Source organism: Meriones unguiculatus, chromosome 8, assembly GCF_030254825.1.
Source record: "Meriones unguiculatus strain TT.TT164.6M chromosome 8, Bangor_MerUng_6.1, whole genome shotgun sequence".
NCBI lineage: Eukaryota > Metazoa > Chordata > Mammalia > Rodentia > Muridae > Meriones > Meriones unguiculatus.
In genome coordinates, this window is record NC_083356.1 from 101,229,472 (window position 1) to 101,255,033 (window position 25,562).

The following is a 25,562-nucleotide window of genomic DNA, read 5'->3' on the forward strand; positions in this document are numbered from 1 at the left end:
TACAGAGTTCCAGGACAGCCAGGGCTACACAAAGAAACACTGACTTGAAAAAACAGAGAGAGAGACAGAGACAGACAGCTTCACGCGGGTGCACGTACACACACACACACACACACACACACACACACACACAGGAGGAGAGTTAGTCAGAGGCCGTCTACGTTAGCAGCTGCTGTTTTGTTCACATATTCTGTACTCCTCAGGGACAGTTCTTAAAGCAGATCATGTATGGACCATGTTTTATAGTATTGTTCCAGCTGTCACCTGACCCATGACAGTGATTTAAAATGTGGCACATTTTCCCCTTACACAGAATTATCATCTAAGACTTGTATACAGTTTGCTGATATGTGTTGCTTGATGGTTTGAATGTATTTACTAGAAGTAGCTTATAACAACATCTGAAACGTTTTAAAGTGGGCAGATGAATGAGGTCCATGAAAAGGTCCATATAGAGATATCTAAACTTACAAATTCTCTTAGAGATAATATGTTTTATGCAAATTGTAAAATAACCTTGTCTTTAATTAGTTTTATATCATTTAACTTTTTTTTCAGTGATACATGGAATCGATATAGAAGATCAAATTTGTAGTCAACTGTTGCTTCCCTACAGTAGAATGGCACAAAAATAATGCTAAACTTATTAGATCTGAACCTTCCTATTTTAGAGAAACTGGTGTGGCCCTTAAAGAAAGGGTGAAAGGTTGGGTAATTGTGGCACAGATGGAGATGTGAAAAAAATGCCAGACTACCCAAGTAGTCTGGGATTTGGGGCAGATGGGGCTCATCAGGAATATTCAGCAGTTGTAATGAGAGTATGCTGCTACACAGTATAAAAACATTGAATCTATATTTAAATGTACATTGTACGTTTAAAATCACACCCTAAACATCTTGGGAATGACTGGAAATAGAGATCTGGAGAGCTCTGAAACCTTATTTACTTTCTCATTGGAGTTCTCACAATTACTTCTAATAGAACAAGTTGTGACTTGCAACCATTTGCCTAACAGCCTCTAGGTGTCCTCAGGGAAATTAAACATGGAGATATGAAGAGCTATGCCAGTGGTTAAGAGTATGCAGGTTACGGCTTTCTAATTACGAGGCCTTTGCTTCTTTCTATTTATCAACGTAATATTCTCAAGGCTAAATGCTGTTCAGCAGTTTTAAACTTGTGATTTAAAGAAAAAAAAATAGGCCTTTTGTGAAAAGCTCTTTCCTGAAATTTCAGTCTCTCTCTATAGGAGAGCCTTCTCCCTTCATAGTCTTCCTTCCATGTGTTATGCTGCAGTGACTTATGCTGGATGGGAAGCTAATCTGACCCCAAAGCTTTTAGCACTAGTTTAGGAACGGAGTTTATTTAGTTAATTAATGTTGTACAGCCTGTGGCATATCTTAGATTGTTCTCTTATGCTTGGGATTACTGAAAAATAATTTTTCAAAGTTTTCTTGTTACGAGCTTAAGATGATACAAACTACTACTTTTGAAAAAACAATACTAGTCATGCATTATTGTCATAAATTTGATAGACTAGAAAAGAGATTTTTTTTTAAGACATGTATTCAAAACAAAGGAGATGGCTCCTTGAGTAAGAGTGTTTGCTGAGCAAGCACATGAGTGCTCTAGGTCCCAGCACCCATGTAAGAAGGCCCAGCCTGGCCCAGCGTAGTTTCCTTCAGGAAGATCACGAGTGCTTACTAAGTGAAATAGTGACTAGCAAGTTCAGTGTCAAGGGTAGAGAGCAATCGAGCAGAACATCCAACATCTTCCCCCAGCCTTCACATGGCCACATGTAAATGCACATGCATGCTCATGAAAAAATAAAACAAGTCATGAAGTCAAGCACCCTGCCAGAGATTTAATTTTCATGTTGTTTAACTATGTGTAAAGATTAGCAGACTTGCATTACTATTTTGTTAATAATCTCTTTTTAGAAAATCATGGAATTATGTTACAATGCCAAGTTTTATGCATTTCCTAGTTTGCCTTCTAGCATTTATAGATAAATGTGTTGGCGTACTTTTTAACTATTTTATTTACATTTCTTAGGTCTCCTTTTCCCTTGTCCATCCCAATACCTTCCAACACCTCAATACCGGATAGGTGAGAAAGGTTAGTGTGGACAGGGACAGAGTTCTCTTTAGCTACTTCTTGCTGGTTAGGGTCTTCAGGTTCCTTGTGGAAAGTCCAATCTTCATTTCAGGCTATCTCTCTGACTTCTCTTCATACTGCATCAACAGCAACCAGGAGCAGCAGGGGGAGCCCCCATAACACTCTGGGCTCTGGCCTTTATTCCCTTTCATAGTCCTTTAAACTACCTGTAACTGGCTAAGGGCCCCTCTCACAACCTGCACCAGGCAAATAGTTTGCTGCTGTGGACAATCTGAATCAGTCCCATATCCTACACCTGGGATCAAAACAAAAACATGTTTATATCCACAACATAAGTTTGTTTATTTGTAGGAGAGGAAAAAAGTATAAAGGTTGGTGGGGATACAAAGTGAGATAATAATAAATCCTGATTCTCTCTTCTATTTTTTTTTCAAAAATGATTTTTTTCCTACATTTTCTTGGTGAGAATATTTGAATATGACTGTTCAAAGATATGCCACTGTCAGAATATTCGAAACGGTCACCAGGAAATTCAACAGTGGGAAAAACATATTTAACCTTTAATTCTAATAAATTATCAATTTACTGCCTCTCTCTTCCTCATTAATTATCTTTTCTAACATGCTTGCTCAAATTTTAATTGAGTATATTCTCAGTCTTCCTACCTACCCCCACCAAATGTTCTTCTTCCCCTGTGTCTTTCACTACTATTCTTTTAATATTCTGAAAAATTACTGGGGGGCCATCTGCAACAGAACGTCTTATATACTGTGTTGAGTAGATGGAGGTCCTAGCACGCCTTCCCTGACTAGTTTAGAATACTAGTATCCAAGTTCTGCCTGATAATTCATCTGTTAATGAGTATCAAGTTGGCCATCAAAAATTCTGTTATTTTCACGTTTGAAATGTCTCTTGACTCCACTCATCTTTTATTTTCTTTGGTTTTATTCCAAGCATTCACTTTCATGTAGAATATAGCAGTAGTTGTAGAATATAGCAATAGCTTCGAAAGAGTAACCCCCAACATTGTTTCTTTGCTAGCCTGTACTGCATGCTGGCTCCAGTTTTACCTTCTCCTTTTCTTAAAAAAAAAAAAAAAAAAATATATATATATATATATATATATATATATGTATGTATGTATATATATATGTATATATAAATGATAACTTTTCTTTAGTCTAAAAACTTAGTACTTTCTATGAGCTTTGGTGGCAATTCTAAATCAGAGTGCAAGGGTGTTTCCATGCTTTATAAAATCAATTTTTTAAAATTTTTTAGCTATGTTAAAGTGAATGGCAGAACATAGTAATGTAGTTCATGTAGTTTCATATGACAAAATGTCAGTTTTTGTGTTTATTCTGTTTATTTGCTTGCTTGCTTGTGTTTTTGGAGACGGTATTACTGTTTAGTCTAAGCAGGTCTGGAACTTACTGTAGAGCTCAGGTTGGGTTCAAACTTGTTGACAGAACCTCCTGCCTCATCCTCTTAAGCCAGAATTATAGATGTGTACCACTATACCAGACCTATATAATAGCTGTATTAGTTCCTTTTTTGTCAGTATAATCAAAATGCTTAGCAAGAAGCAACTTAAGAGGGCAATGGTTTATTTTGGCTTATAGTTTAAGACAGATACAGCTATATAGTAAGGGCTGGTAACAGAAGTGTGAGCTACCTGGACAGACTAATCCAGTGAAGACACAGAAAGAGGACAAAAAGTGGGGTTAGACTGTCAAACTTCAAGGCCCACACTCACTAAGGTTCTATCTTGTGAGGGTTCCACTTCCTTTCAAGCACTGGTTGCTAAGGACCAAGCATTGAAACATGAACCTGTGGGGAACATTCCACGTTTTTTTTTAATGGCATAAATGTATATTTTATTTTTTAATAAATTTTTATTTTTTATATTAATTGCAGTTTATTTACTTTGTATCCCAGCTGTAGCCCCCTCCCTCATTCATTCCCAATCCCACCCTCCCTCATCTCCTCTTTGCCCTCTCTAAGTAAACATTCCACTTTTAAACAACAACGGCCTTGTTCTTGGGTACGCATTGGATGTAGTTGATGCATTGATTAGGCTGCACATGGCCAATTGCCTTTGTTTGTCCTCTTGGAACCAAGGACATGAGAAATTAAGCCTACCTTATAAAAATGTGCCTGTGCCCAGTTTGAAAACCCTCATTAAACTGTTAGTTGAACTGTTAAAGCCTAAGTTTCCTAGTGACATTTAGAGCTTACTACAGTCTCCCCTTACCTGACTATGTTTGAGGTGTTTGCAGTAAATGCACTCTGCAGTCCCAGAAGGTATCACTCTAAGCATGGGCTTTATGAATAAGGTACCCTGGGGTTTTTGCAGTATAGCACAATCTCCCTCTCTTATGCCTTCTGGACTAGACTTTCATTATTAGAATATTCCAGTCACCAAATATGGCCTCTTAGTGCCTTTACTGTTTCAGAGTGAATGCTTTCTTTATTCTGTACTTCTGAAGTCCTTCTCATCTTTTAGGACCCATTTTTGTCATGTTCTCTATGAAGTTTTCACATTTTTCCTATTATTTTTTTTCTTTTATTTGAACCTTTATCTTGCTTAGTTCTTTAGCACTTCATATTTTGTTTCTAACACAAAAATGCACAAAACTCGTAAACATTTGGATTACGCCAAATAAAACTTATTTTTCTGGAGAGTGATTTTTTTTTTTTTTCAAAGAGCACACCAAAATGTAATTGACATGTAACTTCGCCCAGAGACCTTCCTTTTCCTCTGGTCACTGTCACTAACACACATTTCCCGTCTTGATTGAACTAAATATCATTTGATTTATTTGTATCAACCAAAACTTAATTCCTCAGCATATATTCTTATTTTTTATATGCACCCAGGTGGGGTTAAATTAGCAGCTCCTCTTCATGGCGTTCATGTGATCTCATTCAAGGATGTAAAATGTTGAACATGTCATATGATTTACTTGCATGCGATGAAGGTATTTTTAATACAGCCTTTAGATGTTTAAAAATAGTATATCTTTTGATGGAATAGATGTATATACATTTTTGTATTGATGAGTAAGAAACTTGGGTCACCGAAAAATTTAGTGGCCAGTAACTAAGGATTAGCCAGTAGCAGAACAAAATGTTGAACTAGACAGAGGTCCAGTTCAAGGCCCTAGATTTTTAAATGGAGTTGTGGTTTACACTGACAAACTGCTATATGTACAGCGTTTTAAGATGAGATAGCTTCTAACATCTAACCTCTGCACTACTGTGCTTCTCTTTAACTCTTACTGATTTTAACTCTTACTGAGTTTTTGTAAACAGTCCTGAGTATTTTTTTTTCCAAACATAGCAAACGTAAAAATGAGAAAGAACTGAGAGTGGGAGGAGCTTCAAGAACATATTCTTACGTGCTTTTTTAAAATATGTAAATAAAATACTCAAAATAGCACTTTATCTTAATGCTAATTGCTTTGTTTCTTTAATATATCTGTGGGAAAGAAATATCCTAGCCACATTAGGTATCCTAACAGGATTCATTTCTTTCATCTATCAGAGGTATCAATGGGAATTAAATTCCTAAGTGGAACAAGTGAAGAATTACTATTCCTTCTGTTCTTCACATAATTACCACTTCGATCTTTGTAATTAAAACCTGGAAATTGTTGTTAAGCCTAATAAGTTACTTGGAAATGTATTTAGTATCTTAAAATGATAGGGTTTGGTTGCTAGTAGTGAAGTATTGTTTGTGCTTCTGTGTTTAAAACAGTATTGTGGGACTAGGGCATATATATAGCTCAGCAGTAGAGCATGTGCTTACTATGTACAAGTCCCTGGATTCAACCTCCCGTATCACCACAAATGAAATACTGACATATAGGCAACTGATTTTAAGAGCATAAGGCAAGGTAGCTAAGGCTATTCCACAGGAAAACAATAACCCTTTCAATAAATACTGTCAGGGCACCTAGATAGCCTCACACTGAAAAGTGAATCTGGAATCTCATATCATATATAAAATTAACTTATTTTTATCAAAGGCCAAATGTAAACACTAAAATTATAAAACACTTCTAAGGAAACATGGGTGAAAATGTGTGTGTTGGATTGGCTGCAGTTCTTTAGATAAGGCACCAAAAGAAACTACAAGCAACAAAAGAACTATTATTCTATTGAAATTCATTCAGGTTAAAAATGTCATGTGCCAAAGAAGAAAGGAGCTTTACAAAAAAGAAAGGAGCTTTTTGCATCAGTGATAGTTTCACTTGAGATCATGCCTCTCATAAGCAGTATTTGTTCTTCTTTAGAAGTGAAGAGGAAACACAAGCAAAAACCCCTATTGCAGAGGAGAGCCCCAGTGTTCCTGCCTGGTGTGCTTGAAAAACCCAGGATGCTGTGAAAGCACCAGGGTCATAAGCCTTACACAGTGATCATTTTGTTTGTTGGCTGTTCCACTGTTCTTTGTTAGCTTATAAAGGAAAATAAGGTTTGTAGAAGATAGGCAAAGGATTTGAATGGAAATTATTTCCAAAGATAAATGGCCAGAAAGCACATAAAAGAATGTTATCATTAAACATAAGGAAGAGGAAAACCAAAAATCACAATTTGATACTGCTTCACATCCAAGCTAATGTCCATCCATTTTTTAAAAATATATCTGTAAGTAAAATATAGTTATATCATAGCCCCTTACCTTCCCTCCAATCATTCCCATGTCTTCCTTTCCCATGCTCTTCCCCTCATTTTCTCTTAAATTGATGGCCTCTTTTTCTTTGCTTATTAGTTTCTCTCACTCTGTGTATGTGTACGCATGTGCACGTACACAAATACACAACTTTTCAAGGCCATTTTTTTTTTTAATATTGGATAACTGTTATGTAGCTGTTTTCTTTTAGGTTAATCTTGGAAGGAAGCTTGTTAAGACATAGGATATAAAAGAAAAGGAAAGCAACAGATTCATTAGGAGAGATTATTTATAGGAAGAGATGAAACAATGGGATTTCTAAGTGGAGGTCAAACACTCCATCCTAGAAGGAAACCCATTTTTGACAGGAAGTAAACCACTCATTAAGCTTCAGGAAGTCCTTGAAACTGACCAGATTCTCTAGTCCCTCTCTTTTCAAGAGGATATAAATGGTAGACTGCTTATAGCCGCTTTCAGACTAGCCAAGCTTAAAAAATTTTTAATTACAAAAAATAAAAAAAGAAGAATCGATGGAGCAGCTGAGCTGCCTGGAAAGGCTCACCACCAGGAATGGACACTTTCCAACTTGTTGATCTGTGTTTGGGTCTGCAGTATGCTCTAGGTTTCTAGCTTCTGTGTGTTGTCACCTGTGCTGAAGTGGCTTCTGATGTCATTTGAGTCATTGAAGTCATCTGTTCCTTTTAAGTGACTCCTCACCCATACTCCCTAAAGAACCACAATGAAACGCATTGGTATGCCGAGCTGAACTTTTGTGGTATCCATAATTTGTTCTGTCATAGACCCTTCTATTTGGGGTGATTAGATGTATATATTGAATCTCCCCAGGAAATGTTTGTCACATGACAGTAGTCAATTAGGGGGCTCATTCTTGAGAAAGTGTAATTCTCCCTCTTTCAGCAGTCATTGTTGCTTCTAGGTCTTTGCTTAGGGATTATACAGCACCTCTGGGAGATTTTTCCCTATTGTCTATCGATGCTGTCATTGTTCAGAGACTAGTTCATAGACAGGCATTTCTAGGAGGCACAGTCTCATGAAAGACCAGCAGACCTCTGGGTTATTTGACACTTAGAATCTCTTCCCAATCTTTTAAGATGTTCTTTGAGACTTAAGTGTAGGAGTTGTATTGTAGATATATCTACCTGGGATCCTCAACCACCTGTTGGTCTCTGCAGTATATCCACTGTGGTTTTCTGTGATGGTCTCTATTTGTTAAAGAGAAGCTTCTTTCATAATCTTCGCTTATCTGTGGGTATAGGGATAATATTTAGAATGTAGTTTAGAATTATGCTTGTCTAGAAAAATGGTGGTAGTAGGGTATCTTCTAAGATCCCTGACTTCACTAACCTAGAGAAGGTGGTGAGGTTTCTAATACTAGGAAGGATTGTCTCCTGTTGAATGGACCTTAAGTCCAGTTAGACCACTGTTGATTAATTCCAACATATGAGTACCATTATTGTTATGCTGGTTATTATTATGGTTCATAGATGTCATAACAACTATTTTTTAATGGACTATAAAAAATGTTGGTGAGGGTGTAGAAAAACTGGAAACTTTGTGCATTGTTAGTGGAAATGTAAAACTGCACAGCCATTATGGAAGCAATTTGTCAGTTAAACATAGAATTGTCATTTGACCCAGAAATTACCCTCCACAGAAGTCTGGAAAAATGTCTCAGTAGTTAATAGACTGACTGTGCTACCAGTGAACCTGGCTTCTATTCCCAGCACCCACGTGCTGGCTTACAAAATGTCTGTAATTCCAGTTCCAAGGCATTTGATACCCTCTTCTGGACACTGGGTATATATGTGGTATACAGATAAACATATAGGCAAAATTCCTGTATTCATAAAATAATAAATTAAAAAAATTTTAAATATGTACACAGACATTCCCATAGTAGCTTGATTCATAATAGCCTAAAAGTAGAAACAATCTGAATATCCAGTAACTGAGGAGCAGATAAACAAAATGCATATCTGTTCAGTGAACATACATTTCATATAAAAAACAAATTATTGTTATGTGCTACAAAATGGATAAGCCTCAGAAGTAGTATCTTCTGAAAGAAGCCACGCATTTAAGGCCTTGTGTTGTATGATTCCATTTATTTATTTATTTTTATGATAGTTGTGGGTTAAAATGGGGGTCCTGAATATGTTAGATTAGCATTCTACTACTAGCCTATATCCCTAGCCAGCTTTTGTTATTTCATTTATATAAAATGTTATAAAAAGGCAAATCCATTCAAAGAGACCAATTACTTGCTAGGAAATAAATGACATTAGGGAAATTTCTAGGGAATTGATGTTAGCTTTTAATAGGTTCATTGTTTCTGTCAGGAAAAAAAAAATTCACAAAATTGTACCACATAGTAAATATATTTAAAATGCCCATGTATATGCTTGAAAATGTTAGATTTTATTTTATGTGAATTATATTTAAATATAATTTTTAAATACTCAATTTCTAGAATCTACATTGTAGAAACGGATAACAGACTCCTGCAAGTTATCCTCTGACATTCTACATATGTGTTCATTCATACACACATGTATGCACACATGCACACAGACACACATATAATAAGTATTTTAAATTTTTAATTAAGATTATAAAGATTTCCTAGAAAGAAACAATTTGTTATCCTGGAAAGCCAATAGAGAGTTGTATCTCTTCTGTGGCATTTTAGAAAATCCTAAAAAAAAAAAAAATGCCTGGGTTGTATTTTTTCATAACTGCACAGGAAGAGTCAGAATCATTAAAGAGCTCTCTGCTCAGTGCCAAGGAATGTATTAGAGATGTTAGGCAAACTGAGATGATAAACCAAATTACCTCCTCTGAGAAAATCATCTGCAGTTCAGAAGCAGCAGGGAAGTTAGGAAACTAAGAGGTAGTGGAGTTGAGACTGAAGGGATGTGAGTTTTCTTCTTTTAATGTACACTCCAACAACAGCTCTCCCTAGATTTTGTTCTAAAATAAGAGCATTTTCACACATTTTAATTGCTCTGTGATAACAACAGTGTGAATTCCATCCACAAACATTTATTATCTATTTAGTTTTGCTCTAATTCAGTGTAGCAAAAATTCACCTTATAAGTAGGAATAACTGTCCGTTTAGTAAAAAGACATCCTTTCCCACATAATGTATATTTCTAAAGTATTAATAAATAAATGATTTTTTTAAATACTTCTCCATTGTTAGATGATATTTACAGGTTCTGATTTTCAAAACAGCATTTCTATGAGCTGGACCATAATTTAGGAACTGGAATATTAGCAAAGAATATTTTACTTAACATTGTAAATTTTCTATTTCATGTCATGATTTCAGGTTTTTATGTTTTTGTAAACCTTGATAGCACCTGGTGCTGTGTTTATAGGGCTCTTTCAAGGAAGTATTTTTAAAATGCGTGTAACTTTAATAACTATGTAAGCTGTTCTGATATTTTCCAGAGCTGGCATTCATACCATCCTTTACAGTGATGCTACAGATCAAAGAGGAATGGATAAAAACATTGGTGAACAACTCAATAGAGCATATGAAGCCTTCCGACAGGCATGCATGGATAGAGATTCGGCAATAAGAGAGCTACAGCAAAAGGTGTGTGGGTTTGGATTTGAAAATTGGTTATGCTGTTAAATTGAGGTTGGATAACTGAGAATGTTAATTTGTTGAAAACTAGTGAGAGAACTGTAATTCTTAAAACACAAGAGTGTAGTAATGACTGAACATTGAGGTTTTTATTTGTTACCTTTAAAAAACATTCTGTGTCCTCTGGGAAAAGTTGGTTTGATGGGCTCATCTTAAAGTGATTATGATTAAGTAAGCTAGACATCGTTTCTCCATATGTAGTTTTAAATATCACTATTTACTTTTATATAAGAAAGAGATAGAAATGTAAAAGTCATTTTATGACTAACTGAAAGAAGTTTATCACTGTTTCTCAGTTTTGCATTATTTCTTTGTTTTTTGATATTTGTTTGTTTTTCCATATTGTTTTTTTGGGTAACAGGAAGATTCAGGTCTTGATGTGACTTGGAACTAAATTTGTTGCTATCCTTTTCCATTCTTTATGCAGGAATCTGCGTTCAGTTTTCCTGCGTACTTTCCCTCCAGCTTCACAAATTCTGTCACATGTGTGCAAAGCATAAGGAATTCCACTTAAGAATCACAGTTTTTTGAGTTTTGTTGTTATTTTTGAATTCAGAGCTAGCCTCATAGATACTGTGTCAACCAAAAGTACACATCAGGGACAGTAGATCTACCTAAGTGTTGTTACACTGTCTAAATCAGCTGACACAGCAGTACAGTCTTACCACAAAGGAATATTTTTAAAGGCCATTTTCCCAAGTAATATCAAAGGACCAGTTTTACAAGTAGGTGTTTATGAAAATAATAGTCAAAGATCTACTAGGAGGAATGTTAGCTTATTCTTCTACTGACAGTTGGAGGTAGGGGATCTTAGATAGTTTGCTTTGGATAAACAGCTTCTTGAGGAGCTGAAGAGATGGCTCAGTGGTTTAAAGTGCTTCCCGTGAAGCATGAGGGCCAGATTTGATTCCCCAGAATCCATGTAAATGTTGGGTGGGCATATTGATCTGCCTGTAATTTCCAACCCTTGAAAGGCAGAGATGGAGAAGTCACAGTGGCAGGCTCTAGGCTTCAATTGAGAGACCCTGCCTCACTGAATAAGGTGGAAAGTGATTGAGCAAACTCTCAGCATCAACCTTAGGCTTCTACATGAACACGCTTGCACATGTGCCCACAAACATGAGCAAATACTCACACATACGACACATACAGGTAGATATAAAGAAAAATGTTATTCCAGGACATTTGAAGTAAAAAAGAGAAAAACGCTAGCCATCTTTGTTCACTACAGTCTCTTCCTTTATAGGTGATACAGCTACTATGAATCATTTCTGTATATACCTCCCTGAATTCTACAGAAGCTTCTTTATTCTTTGTGACTCTTCTCTTGGTTTGCAAAAGAATATATTCTGTTGTTGAGTGAACTAAAGACTCTAAATCTTCTCATTTTGGTAGGGGCATGATATGACAGGGCCTTCAAGAATTATTTAAATGAACAAAAAAGAAATTCTTCCTACTTTACAATTAGATTCATTAAGAGACTTGGCAGTTCTCTTTATGGTCTAGGGTAGCTTGGAACTAGGGAAAGAGAGAGTGTCTAGATTATTTTAGATTAAGACAGAAACCAGAATTTTGCTTGTGTCCTTACAGTTTAATCCCCTTTCTGCCATGGAAGAAGCCTTTTCTCATACTAGCATGAATCTCAAAGAAGGAAATGGGAATTTAAGTTAGTGTTTGTCAAGTACTCAAGAATGGATAAAGAAAAATCTCTTATTTTAAACTCAAGGATAGCCTGATTGATTTCTTTGATACATCTATTGGGAGTCTGTGTTAACTGAACCTTTGATAAAGTTTTGAGAGTACTAAGATAAGTAAAACATTGTTTATGCTCTTAGGAACTTTTAAAAGTTCAAATAGGTAACAAATAAAATCGTTATTTCATATGTAATATAAAAAATAGAAAAGAGGCTTAATGGCTATTATCTGGCTATTATCAGGTATTACAGAAAATATCAAGAAGGTAGTATGTGACCCAGAGAAGAGGCATCTAATTCATTCTTTGTGGATCAGGTCACCACAATGTGAATGTGTGTGTCTGCATTTATGAGCCTATGTAAAACAAGAAATAAGGGACTGTTTGGTACCTTACATGTCCTACAAAGCAGTGTTATGAATCCATAAAGAATGATGAGGTATAGCAGGAGAAGAAGCTGCAGAGATAACAGCCTCATTTTGAGGTATGACTAAGTAGTATTTACTGTTATCTTATTCAGTCAAAAGTTACTGAAGAATTGTATGTTTTAGAAAAGTCTTGGCACTGACAAAGAGCTCAACAAACATACTAGAGACACATTACATATATTCTAAATGCAACTAATATAAAAATATGGCAATCATCCACTCATGCTTTATAAATTCCAATATCTACATTAATTTAAAAACTAAATCAATAATTTTTATAATATATTAAATCTTTATTAACATATATTAAATAGTAAGTATATGTACTTTTGTACCTTGGTCTAGAAAAAGAAAAAAAATGAATAGAAATCAAGAATTCAAAACAAGGGCCTGAATTAGTAGTTATGGGTGAATTAAGGGAAATTTCTAAAATTTCTTTAGGAGATGAAATGGAAAGCAGGTAGCACCTGAATGTTGGTCACTTATGAAGTTGATGGCAGTACACTCTTGAATGACTAGTTCAGTGCTAATGACTGAAATCAAGAGTGATGAAGGTCTGGCCGTAGTGCTGCATGCCTTTGATTCCAGCACTGGGAGGCAGAAGCAGGTCGATCTCTGTGAGTTCAAGACCATCCTGGTCTACAAATCGAGTCAAAGACAGCCAAGGCTACACAGAAAAACCCTATCTCAAAGGAAAAACAAAACAAAACAAAACAAAAGTGATGAAGAAGGTAGAGTTTGGGTATTGGGAAATAAGATACATAGTTCAGTTCTGATTCTTAGGTTTAGACCTGTAGAACATATGGACGAACCATCTGATGGGTAGGTATAAGATCAGTTCTGTAGGCCTACAAGGAGTTTTGTGTTGGAGATTGTGGTAGTTTAAATAAGAATGGGCCGCACAAGCTCAATTGTTTGACTACTTAGTCACCTGGGAGTGACACTATTTCAAAAGATTAAATGATTAAAAGGTGTGACCTTGTTGGGTTTGAGATTTCAGTACAGAGACACATATACCCTAGCCACACACACATAGGTACTTTTTCCTTTGCCACATTTCGGACAGTCTTCCAACCACATAAGTCTTCTGAAAATTTACAAAGCATGTTCTTTCCTTGAAACCTTTATGATTGCTGTTCCTAAAGTAGTCTCCCTTTATATAGTGCCATGGTTTCCTTCCTTACTGCTTTCAGATCTCTCCTCAGATGCCACCTTCTCACGGGATTTCTTGAATTTTAAGAATAGGCTCTACTACTCTTCAAGCTCTACTTGCTTATTTTTTTCAGGAAGCATGTATTACTTTCACATTATATCAAGAGTGTATGTCTGAGTTTTGTGTTCTTGTTATTTTTACGTATTTGTTTACTAACAAAGTGAAGTCTTTGTTTTATTCAATACTGAATCTCACATACAGGGCATCAGATATTTAAAGTACCAGAAAGAAGGTAAGAGGAAGGTAACCAGTCAGTTTGCTTTTGGAAATTCAGAGCTTAGGTTAGAAAGCAACCAGGAATAGAAAGCAAATGTTCCCTCAAGACTGGAGCAAAAAAACAAAACAAACAAAAAAAACCCACACACAAGGGAGGATAAATGTGGATGTTGGAGGCAGTTGTAGAAGAAAGAGAGATTATTATATAAGAGTGTGAGATATGATGTCAGGTACTAGATAAAGTGATGTGAGGATAAAATACTGAAGTAGTGTTAGATAAGAAATAAAAAAACGTTAGATTCAGATTATTTTGAGTTTTTAGTAATAACAGTTTATATATTTGTTGGTCGTTTTTTTAGCAGCTGAATAGAAATCAGTAGATAAGGTGCAGAGTTAAGTGGTGCTTACACATTAAGATGCTAAATTAAAGAATTGAGGGTAAAAGAAGTATAAGTACAAATAGAAGTAATAGAAATTATGTGCCCTGAGACATGAGCTGAAACTAGAAAGAAGCTTCTAAGAACAAAAAGCTAATTAATGGCTGAGGTCTTGTAAGGGGAAAGAAAAAATTTAGAAGTGGAATGTAAGAGTGAAAAGACTGTAATACTAGTTTAGCATATATTGATGATTAGGAACCCCTGTCTTCTCAAGCCATAAAAGCTGAAATGAGTTGAGGAAGTAGAATACTTCCTGGAGTGATGGTCTTACTAGTAGGATTTAGAGAAGCTGTGTGAAAGAGCCAAAGTTGTTGGATATGAAAGAATGATCAAAATATCAGCTAACAGTTTTGAAGAGAGACAGTGATATAATTAAGTGCTTTGTGTTTCATATGAGTGGATGGTCCAGAACTGACAGTGGTAGGCTAGTGGGTTCTTTTGTCTGTTTGTTCTCTCATGTTTTACTTCATTGTCCAGTCCTTATGAATTCATGCACTATCACACAGGTTCATTTTGTGGTGGCTTTTCTTCCCTGCCCTAAGATCCCAGAATAATGACTCATGCGACTTAAAATATATTTACAAATACCTAGGCCTTATAGCTTGGCTCTTCTCTGACTAGCTCATAACTTAAAATAACACATTTATTGTAATCTTCATTCAGCCACATGGCTGGTTACCTGTCCATGCATCTGTCTTCCTCAAATCTTCTTGGGTGAATCTCCTGCCTGGCTGTATCCCAGAATCCTTTCTGCCTGCTAGGTGTCCTACCTTCTATTCTACCCTTTCCTATAGGCCATGGGTTTTGGGTTGTTTTTGTTTTTGTTTTTTAATTGACAGGTGATGCTTCCATACAGTCACAAGAGATTCCTTCTGCAAGTTCATTTGAGGTATTTGTATTCTTGGAAAACAATAAAATTGCCCTCATTTTGAAGGATATGTTAGCCGCTAATATTGAAGGTTGTTAGCCATTACCTAATCTATAGTATAATAAAACAGCCATTCTGACATTTGGGTTTCGTACTATGACCTTGCTTATTATCTTTTTAAACTTAACTTTCCTGTAATATTTTTTTGGGGAAATACGTATGTGCTGTAGATAGCAGAGCTCAGTTTCATCAAACAAGATGTAAAGTCTACATTGTGAGTTTTCAGCAGAGTGGACAAGAGAACCCTCTTGCAAGAAGCTTGAAGGGATGCACAGTGTCCCTAGTGCTGAGATTTTATTAGAGGCAATTGTATTTAAAGATACTATACAATCATTAAGCTATGCTTATAAGGAAATACAATATTTTGTTTAAAAGATCACCAAGGAGAACAAAGACAAGGAAGTATGGCTAGAAAAATAGATGGGAACAGAACAAGCCTTACCTCTTAAGATTCCTTACATTCCCAGATCCTTGAGGTGAAAACGTCTGTTGTGCAAACTGTTTCCCTCTGACTTGGTGTGCAAAGGGTCAGCTTCTCAGATGCAAAATGTGTTTCTCAAACAAGGCTGTTGCCGACATTTCTTGGGTGGTCATTTGTTCTATAAGTTACCAAGTCCAACTCACTAATTTTTCTGTTATATTTGTACTTTGGGATATAATATTGAACTTTTTAGGTAAAACAAGCTCATTTAGAAACTATAATAATAAAATGACACTTTTTTTTCACTTTAGTAATGTGATAAGAGCAAAGCTTTGAAGTCAAACCTGGTGTTTTAAAAATTATATACTACTTCCCAGACTATTTTTCCATTTTTTTCTTTTGGTTTTTCTAGACAGGGTTTCTCTGTGTAGCCTTGGCTGTCCTGGACTCACTCTGTAGAGCAGGCTGGCCTCAAACTCACAGAGATCCGCCTGCCTCTGCCTCCCAAGTGCTGGGATTTACAGGTGTGCACCACTTGCACCCAGCAAGATTTTCAGTCTTGGTTGTTTAAAGATTTAAAATGTGTTCTCAAAAATGCAAAATAGTATATTCCTGGTGATAGTGGTAAAGAAGGTTGTTGTTTTATTTGTTTAGTTATCTTGAGTTTAAGTTCTAGCAGATAGCTAAGGAGGATTCTCAGCAAGCAGTTGAAACTGGTTTAACTGGTTCTTTGAAGTAAAGTTAGAAATGCAAATTGGGGGCTCATCTGCATTGGAGATGAATTTTGATGTGATAAAAGGTGGATCTTTAAGTATTGATTACAGAGCAAAGAAAAAAATAGAACCAATGGTGGCAGAAAAGTGAATGAACCCAACTCCTCTTTCTAAAGTTGTACTTGAAAGAATTGATCTGTTGAAGGACATTCACAGATGAGAGGCTAGGATGTTTCGGGTCTACAGTCCCACCTGAAAGCTGACCCAAATAATGAATGACCCAACCAGTGATCTATAGTAACCAAGTTTAGACCTACAAAGTGGCAGGGAGTTTTGTGGCATTTTTCTTCTCTTTGTGCCACCACCATCCTAAAATAGCATGGTATGTTTGGAGGAAAGAGCCTAACTTTTGGTTCTCTTCCTAGTAAAGAAGGAACATAGTAGAACTTAATTTTAGTGATATGGTCACACCTAACAGTAAGGAAGACTACTGAGTAAGTATATTCTCTAGCATAATGGCTGCACAGCTAGCTAAACCACTGAAGAGTGAGAGGAGATATAGGAAGTAATTAGCATTCCTTGCACGTCTTTTGGCTTTGATGAGTTTACCTGGAGAGTTTCAAGTACTGCAGCATTCCATAAAGTGAAATTAAATATTCAGTCCTTTTATTACTCATACAAAGTTGCCTGTCACTGATTTCTGCAGTTCTGTGAGAAACCAAATATAGTTAAGATTTAAGTAAATTCTCTTGACCATCTTTCCAAGAGAAGAATCAGTAATAAAACAAAACATTTGAATTTTGTAAATTTATAAATCATAAATATTGGGCTATAGAAAATGTCCTACAGTGGACCTCTATTCTTTATCCCAAGTCTTTTCATTATATAATCAGAAGATATTAATCTCTTTGTTGAAAAGAAATGTGTGAAATAAAATTTATCTCTTCTTCCTCAGTGTTGATTAAAGAAAAAGTCACAGGCTTGCATAGAAAAGAAACATTCTTCTTCATTCAAGAATTCTTCAGGTGCTACTCCATACATTGTTTTTTTCTTTATACTGTTAAGAAAGGTAACTGATACAAGTCATCCAATTTGCAAAGCAAGGAATTTTGCTGAGTAGCCAGTGAAGCTAAATTAAAGGCTACAAATAAGACTAAATTTGGCTATGTTCCTCTTCTTTTTTTGAAATAGATACTCTGCAATGCTTTCTGACCATTAATATATTGCAATAGTAATGTTTTGTATCGGCTAGTACTAGCTCATCTGAATCACAAAAGCACTTTATTATGGGCACTACTTTTTACAGAATACCTGTGTGGGCTGGAGAAACACCTGTTAGGATAGTTTTTCTGTCATACACAAGGCCCTGGATGGGTTCAGTCCCTAGCACTTCATAAACAGGGTGTGATGGTATACGCCTGTGATCCCAGAACTCAGGAGGTAAAGAACAGAAGATGAGTTCTAGGTTAGCCTTGGGTACATAGTAGGTTTGAAGCAACCCAGGCTAAAGACCCTGTTTTAAAGTATAAAAAGTACTTTCATGTGTGCTAGAGAGAAAGCTCAGTAGTTAAGAGCATTTACTGCTATTGAAGGTGACCTAGGTTTAGTTTCTAGAACCCACATAGCAGCTTACAACTTTCTGTGACTCCAGCTTCAGTATTTGACATCTTTTCTTGCCTCTTCAAGTTCCAGGCACACGTGTGGTACAAATACATGCAGGCAAAACACTCATACACATAAAATAAAAATTCAAATATGCTTTAAAGTATTTTTGTTAAATGTTAAATATATCTGCAATAAAAGCACTGAAAGCTTTATAACCAAAAACAAAGTGCTTTCACTTAAGCTGTAAATACCTCATTATTTAATACTCTGTTTTTTTTTCTTTTATTCTTCAACATATTCTTTGTGAAGAGTAGATAAAACATTTCATTCTAATTGTTTCTGTTGAAGCTAGTGGTATTAAAATAAAGTAATTGTTGGTGATTTCTACATTAAGTCTTATTTCTTCTATAGACATTGTCAGTTCTAAGCCATAAAATAATTATTTATTCTTTATAATTAAAGATATCTGCACATTTTCATCTCATATTTTCATCTGAGAAATGTCTTGTCAGAACTTTTAGACATTGCACGCTGGGCGCAGTGGTACACATCTGTAATCCCAGCACTCAGGGAGGCAGAGTCAGGCAGATCTCCGAGTTCGAGGCCAGTGTGGACAGCCAGTCAAGGACAGCCAAGGCTATACAAAGAAACCCTGTCTCTAAGACAAACAAACAAACAAACCTTTTAGATATTTCTAAGTGTCTTGCAAGGTGCCTGTGTCCATTTTGAGGGTAGCTCTTATATACTGCAACCTCCATGAGGAATAAAGGCAGTGCCCTCAAGTTTCAACATGAATTTTTCAGGGACACATTTAAAACGTCCATTCTACCCCTGTTTTTCACAGCTTCAAATCCATACCCCTATGACTTGATGTATTCTAATAACATCTTTGAAAATCTTTTTTTAATCCAACATAATATTTTTATGGATTATTTGGAAATTTCACATAATGTAACCCATCACATTCACTTCCCAGTCCTCCCCGGTCCACCCCTTTACCTTAGTACCATCTCCCCAGAAATAAGAAGAAAGAAAAATAATACCAAGCCCATTTTGTCCTGCCCATATATTCACTGGAGTATAGTCAAACTCCCATTGGCCAGCCCCTTAAAGAAAACTGAGTCCTTCCCCACCCCCACCAAAACCCATAAACTGTGAAGAGCTGTGCTTCAAGCATCCCTATCACAATTTCTAAGAGTTCTCTTCACTAGCTTTCTCTCTAAATTTTATTTGGTGCTGAGGTAGGTGAAGGGTGCAAGTGTATGTGGAGAAGGAGAGTTGTCACGGAAACCTTCTATGTCTCTCATTTTCAACTGAGTCTGCAGTCATCGATACCACTGAAAAAGAAGCTTCCTTGCTCTTTACAGTCAGCAGCAGCACAGATCATGGACTTCTACATGGTCTCCATGGACATCAACACAGTCCTCGGCTAGAGCATGGACTACAGACCTATCATGGCCCTCGAATGGATGGCCTAGGGCAGCAACACAGGCTATGGCACCAACATGATCCCTGGCAGCAGCACAGGCCACAGACATCAACATGGCTTCAGATGGCAGCAAAAGACCAAGGACATCCAACATAACCTTTGCTGGTAACATGGACCACACTCATCAACAAAGCCATCCTTATTCAGTAATGCCATGTTTTTGTCCACTGTGGCTATGTTCCTATATTGCTCCCATACATTCATCACTGGATCTGTAGTTTTGCTTTTCTCCCCTGCATGAGGGACATCTGCTCTGCCTTGTTTCCTTCCAATTTTGTGTGTCCACTTTTTTTAAAGCATCTTCCTATAGGACCTGTCTTTTTTTTTAGTTGTTCAAGGGATACTGCAGATTCTGCAGATTCCTCCTGTACCGCCATGTCTCTCCTCAGAGTCTGCATGGCTCTCCCAAGCTCCTTAGAGATGCTTGGCAGCCCATCAGCAGATGCCAGGGGTCACTGTCTTCTTTAATCACAGCCATGCTTCAGGTTTTCATCTTCAGTGTTGATGCTCCTGATCACTGGCTTCTCCCTGTGCTCCAGCAGCTAGTAGATGGAGTAGAGGAGAGAATGGACCCACTGAAAGCACTGGGTCTCGGTCGAGCTGGTAGTTCGTGATGTAGGTGCAGCACCCACGCCCAGAGCAGCGCACTCCCCAGCTTTAAAATCAGGAATAGATGAGACTCAAGGTATAGTTCGTCCTGTAACATATTCCCTATCAGTTGTGAGCCTATTAAAAAAAAAATTAAGCAAGTTATATGCTTTAAAAAATACAATGATAATGGGGAGCTGGAGAGGTGGGTTAGTAGCTAAGAACATTTGCTACTCTTCCAGGGGGCTGGAGTTAGCTTCCCAGCTCCCACGTGGCAGCTGACAACCTTCTGTTTCTCAGGTTCCAGAGGATCCAATGTGGATACCATGCAAAGGACACGAAGAAATACATGATAGTCAAAACATCTTTACACATAAAATAAACATTTTTAAAAATCAATGAAAACAAGTATAGAATAGACATTCTCATTTGAAAAGGGATTAGTGAGAAAGAAAAGGGAGACAATAGGTCCTGACATATAAATATAGGACAAATATAAAATCATGAGGCAGAGAATCTTTGAGTCTGTGGTTCGCCTTCTATACACTCTTGGGTGGAGGTTGGGTCCTCAAGGCTCTAGGTAATCCTGGATCCATTTTTCTACCTGCATTTTTGTATCCTGATTTGGATGACATGCCTTTGATTCTCCAGGCTAAAGTTACACACTGTTCACTTTACCAGTCTGGGGTCTGAGCGTATCCTTTACCCTGACTACCCCACAAAACATTGTCCTTGTAGAGCACTCTAAAGTGACCCAAACCCCATTACCCTGGTGGAGACTTCAGTGTACAGCTTCCACAGTTCTAAATAGTATGTAGATACTACATTTCTTATTTAAAAGAAGATCTAACATTCACCAAAATGTTAATATATACAAATATTTTGTATTTGCCATTTTTTTTTCAATCATTCCAGTAAAGATAATTTATTTATTTATGAGATGGGGTCTCACTATGTAGGCCTAGCTATCCTGGAACTCACTATGTAGAGACCAAACTGGCCCTTGAACTCAGAGATCTGCCTGCCTCTGCTTCCCCAGTTTTAGGATCAAAGGTCTTCACTGTCATACCAGACTTTTTTGGTTTTTTGAGACAGGGTTTCTCTGTGTTGCTTTGGCTGTCCTGAACTCTCTTTGTAGACGAGGCTGGCCGTCAACTTACAGTGATCTGCCTGCCTCTGCCTCCCAGAGTGCTGGGATTATAGGCGTGCACCACTACATCAAGTTTTATTTTCATTTCTAATAGAATCCAAGGTTTTAAAGGGGGATGACCAAAATTGGATTGTAAAATGTATTAGTCAGGGTTCTTCAGAGTAACAGAACTTACAGAATGAGTACATAGAATGACTTATAGGCTAATACAACAGTGGCTGCCTATGACAGAAGGTTCAAGAATCCATAGTTGCTCAGTTCATGAGGCAAGATGTCTCACCTGGTCTTCAGTAAACACTGGAATCCCTTAAAAGTAGGCTCTAATGCCAGTGAAGGAGTGGACTTGATAGTGAGGTGAGAACAAGCACACAAAGAGCAAAAGCATCCTCCTTCCATGACCTTACATAAGCTTCCAGCAGAATGTGTAGCCCAGATTTAGAGATGGGTCTTCCCACCTCAGAGATCCAGATTAGAAGTGGATCTTGCCACTTCATATTAAGCAAAAATCACTCACATATGCATCCTTTCATTCTTGGGTTTAGTTAATTCCAGTATGGTCAATACCAATCACAAGTGTACCCCTTGTTACACAATCATATCTCCTTATATCATGATTAATTTTCAAATTAAAACAAAAACCATGTCATAATTATGCCTAAACACACAAAATAACAAATATGCTATATATTTAACCAGGTCTAACACCAAACATGATATACTATCCCTAATACAACCAACCACAAATGTATTATAAATTAGAATAGGTGGAGATGTTTCTCGAGGGGTGTGTTCTTTTAGTATCTCGAAGTTAAATAGGATAACCATTGATAAATTTTCTTAATTGATGTTATATAATATAGTAAAGAAATTGGGTAAAAAACCAAATATCTGCAAATACATTTACAAAATATAACAGAAGCATTCATGCCAACTATAAATCTTATGTCTACAGCTGATCACATGGCCTTAGCTGGTATTTATAAGTACCTTCCTTTAACACCCATTCTGTATTTCCTCCTCCTTTGGCAAGCACCTCAGCAGGTCTTGCCTCTTTTCCTAAAGGAGTACCCCATACCTTCATTCCTGAAAGGGCTGTTGTAGTTTCCCATTGATTCTAATCACAGGACATGGTAGCACCAAGAGCTATTCGAAAGGTTCTCCTGTATTCCAGATAATGGATTTTACCTCCCTTTTGGAGAAGCAGTCTGGTTTCCCCATGGTAATCTGGATCAATCACCCTGTCTAACATTGTTATTCCTTCTTAGCAAGGGCATCAGAAGCCCACAGTGGCCCAGGGGAAGTTTGAACTTCTAGTTGAATGGAATGTTTTTATGGCTTCTGGCAGGAGTGCTCCCTTCCCCACAGAAGCAAAACTTTAAAAACAGTTTTTCATAGCTTGCCATTGACCATGCTGAGAAATGGAGGACGGTACTAGCAATAGATAATCAAAGTGAAATCTGATTTGCCCAGCTCAATATTTCCTAGTTAAATCCTAGTATCTGGTGGGAGGTGGGGAGCTTATTAAATTAGTATGCAAAGAAAGGTTGAAGAAAGAGCTACACGTCAGCCAAGATAGATGATCTTGTACATTAAAAAATGAAAGTAAAATTGATAATTAAGTTTACTAAAGTTTTTGATGGGTTTTAAAAATAGATTGCGTATAAATTATTAGCTTTTATCTAAACTGCTGTATATTGAAATAAGTAATATTTATATCCTTCATAAGCTGTGGCATTCCCTGTTGTGAACATTTTTATGCAAGGAGAGCCTTCAATAAAGCTCTCATATTTATTAATCTTGGAGCAGTTTTAAATGTTTTTAAATTAAGACTATGTTTTATCCACTCAACATTTATTAAATTTCCTAGTAAAAATCATTGGAAGAAAGCCATAGTACTTTTTCAGAATATTGGGATTAATTCTTGAAAATGAGAAAAATAATATTTGGCCAGTGTAGAATATTATAGATGACTTAAGGATGTTTGAAGTTTTCCCCCAATATAGGAAGCAAACATCTTAGAAAATATGAAAAGTTAGAACATCCAATGCTGCAACAGGAAAAATATTCAATTAACAGAATACTATCTTAATATTTATGAAACTCATGAAAACTTGAACAGCTGTATGTCCAAAATTATTGAAAATATGGTATCTTTGTTTTGAAGAGGGTGGACTGAAATTTTTCTTTAATAAAAGAATAAGCCTTTTTAATTAATTTTTATTTCCTGTATATGAATGTTTTGCCTGAATGTATGTCAAAAGTCACATGCAGTCCTGATGCCTACAGAGGCCAGAAGAGGGCAATGCATCCCCTGGAGCTAATGATAGAGAAGGTTACGAATTTCCATGTGAATGCTGGGAAACTGACTCAGGTCCTCTGCAAGAACAGCATTTACTCTTAACTGTTGATCCAGCTCTCCAGCTTCAGAATAATTCTTAAGATGAGGCTTTTGCTTTGTTTATGATGGTCTACAGTATGCTTGGATGACCATTTTTGATAAATTGATTATATGTATTATTGTATATATGATCTCCATGGTGCTGTTTTGCTTTTGAACACTAAGAAAGAATATACAACCCTTTATGACACAAATACCTATATACCTGTTTACTTCTTAGATTCTGATAGACCACTTGTTTTGCTAGTCTTTGGAATTAAAAGGAATGTCAAGTACACAGAAGCCAGAGTCATCTTGGCCAGATGGTGTTTGATACAGATGGATGGTTAGTTGTCATGCAGATCTCCTAGTTGGTAACTTGTTGCTGCCATCTGACTCAAAGAATCATTCACACACACTGGCTGTCAAAAGCATCTTCTCTTCTGTCTGTTTTAGCTGTCATGTCTGTGCTCTGTACAGAAGTGTTGACAAGACATTACTGTTGTACATTTCCAATGTGGTTGTTAGTGAGTTTTCTGTTTGTGGGGTCTTTGATAGTACTGGAATGCACTTGCTTGTAATTGCACTATATTTTAAAATACTGTGACTGTGCATCAATTTTATGATCTTTAAAAAACAATTTGAATGAACAAATAGCATAAAATTGTTTTTTTTTTCATGCTATTTGTTCATTTACAGTGAACATAATCATTTGAGTTTTTAAGAAGAATACATATAAGTAAACTTGTTTTATTTAGTTTTAAGCATAAAAGCAAGACCATTTATCCCTCCATTATTTCAGGTCATATTTGAAGGCATATCCATTTCTCAGGTATTTAATTAGCTTGCTATTCAATTAATATATACTGAACATTTCAGTATGTGCCAGACACTCTGTGACACTAGAGATTACAGTAACAGTCTGTGTCCATCAGACATGTAGACAGACTAGAATACCATAAATAAACTAGAAGCCCAGGAGAACATGGACCATAGCTCTGTTATTTGCCCAGCTACACATTCAGCATATTGATTTTTTTTTTTTATTTAAAGTTTTGCCTTGGCTTTATAATACATTATCTTCTGAGTCAAGAAATAGTTTAAGACTTCTCTGTGAAGTAACCAGTGATTTATTAACTTTTCCAGATATTGAATGCATTTCAGCTTTATTATAATATGTTGTAAGCAGATGTGCTGAAGTGTGTTTTTAGGCTACAGAGAAGAAGATGAAAATTAATTGGCAGAAGTGTTCTGAGTTGGTTCCAAATGAACATACATGGTCTTTTGGTTTCTTCACTGGAGTTGGGGAGTGTGCATAATAGATGAAGAATGGGCTGAGACGTGAATAATTTAGACACTTATTCTCAGCCTATCTATAATTTGCTAGCTTATTTTTTTTAATTTGGTTGCTTGCTCACTGAACAACAGGATTTATGCATCTATCCAGATACACTGAAAAAAATGGGTAATTATTGAAATTACTTATGTTTATGAAGATTTTTTAGTACTTTGAAATAAAAATGTCCTAAATGCATAAAGTACATATGGAAGATCATAATATATTGCTGATACTTTCACCTCAGAGAATGTTGGTAGCCCAGATAAGTTTAAAGTATTCCAAGTTAGCTATAATGTTTGAATTCTTCTTGTAGTCAGTTTATCCACTCATTCTAGCAGCTTGGATGCCAGTGTATGTATGAATAAGATGTTTTCCTCTGAGAAGTATGGCTCTGTATTATACTTGAATATCTAGTGTTCAGTATCTGGGGCTTGAATTCTGTAAGGCTGAAACTCATCTGTTTATAATAATCAACATATATTTAACATCATTTGTGTGGTT

General features: G+C 36.3%; 1 protein-coding gene across 10 annotated transcripts in view; it reads left to right on the plus strand.

Annotated features, from left to right (window-relative positions):
- Window positions 1-25,562, plus strand: part of Tank (TRAF family member associated NFKB activator) — a 77,388-nt gene that overhangs the window by 23,187 nt on the left and 28,639 nt on the right. For 8 of the 10 annotated variants that reach the window (XM_021647370.2, XM_021647368.2, XM_021647373.2 and 5 more), the window contains one exon: window positions 10,266-10,413. The exons of 1 other annotated variant lie outside the window; for it this stretch is intronic. In XM_021647370.2, coding sequence (XP_021503045.1) covers window positions 10,315-10,413 — 99 coding nt within the window. In that variant the 5' untranslated portion in view covers window positions 10,266-10,314. Of the gene's footprint in view, window positions 1-10,265; window positions 10,414-19,485; window positions 19,713-25,562 lie in introns of those variants that run through there. One more of the 10 variants, XM_060390253.1, reaches the window with a different exon arrangement.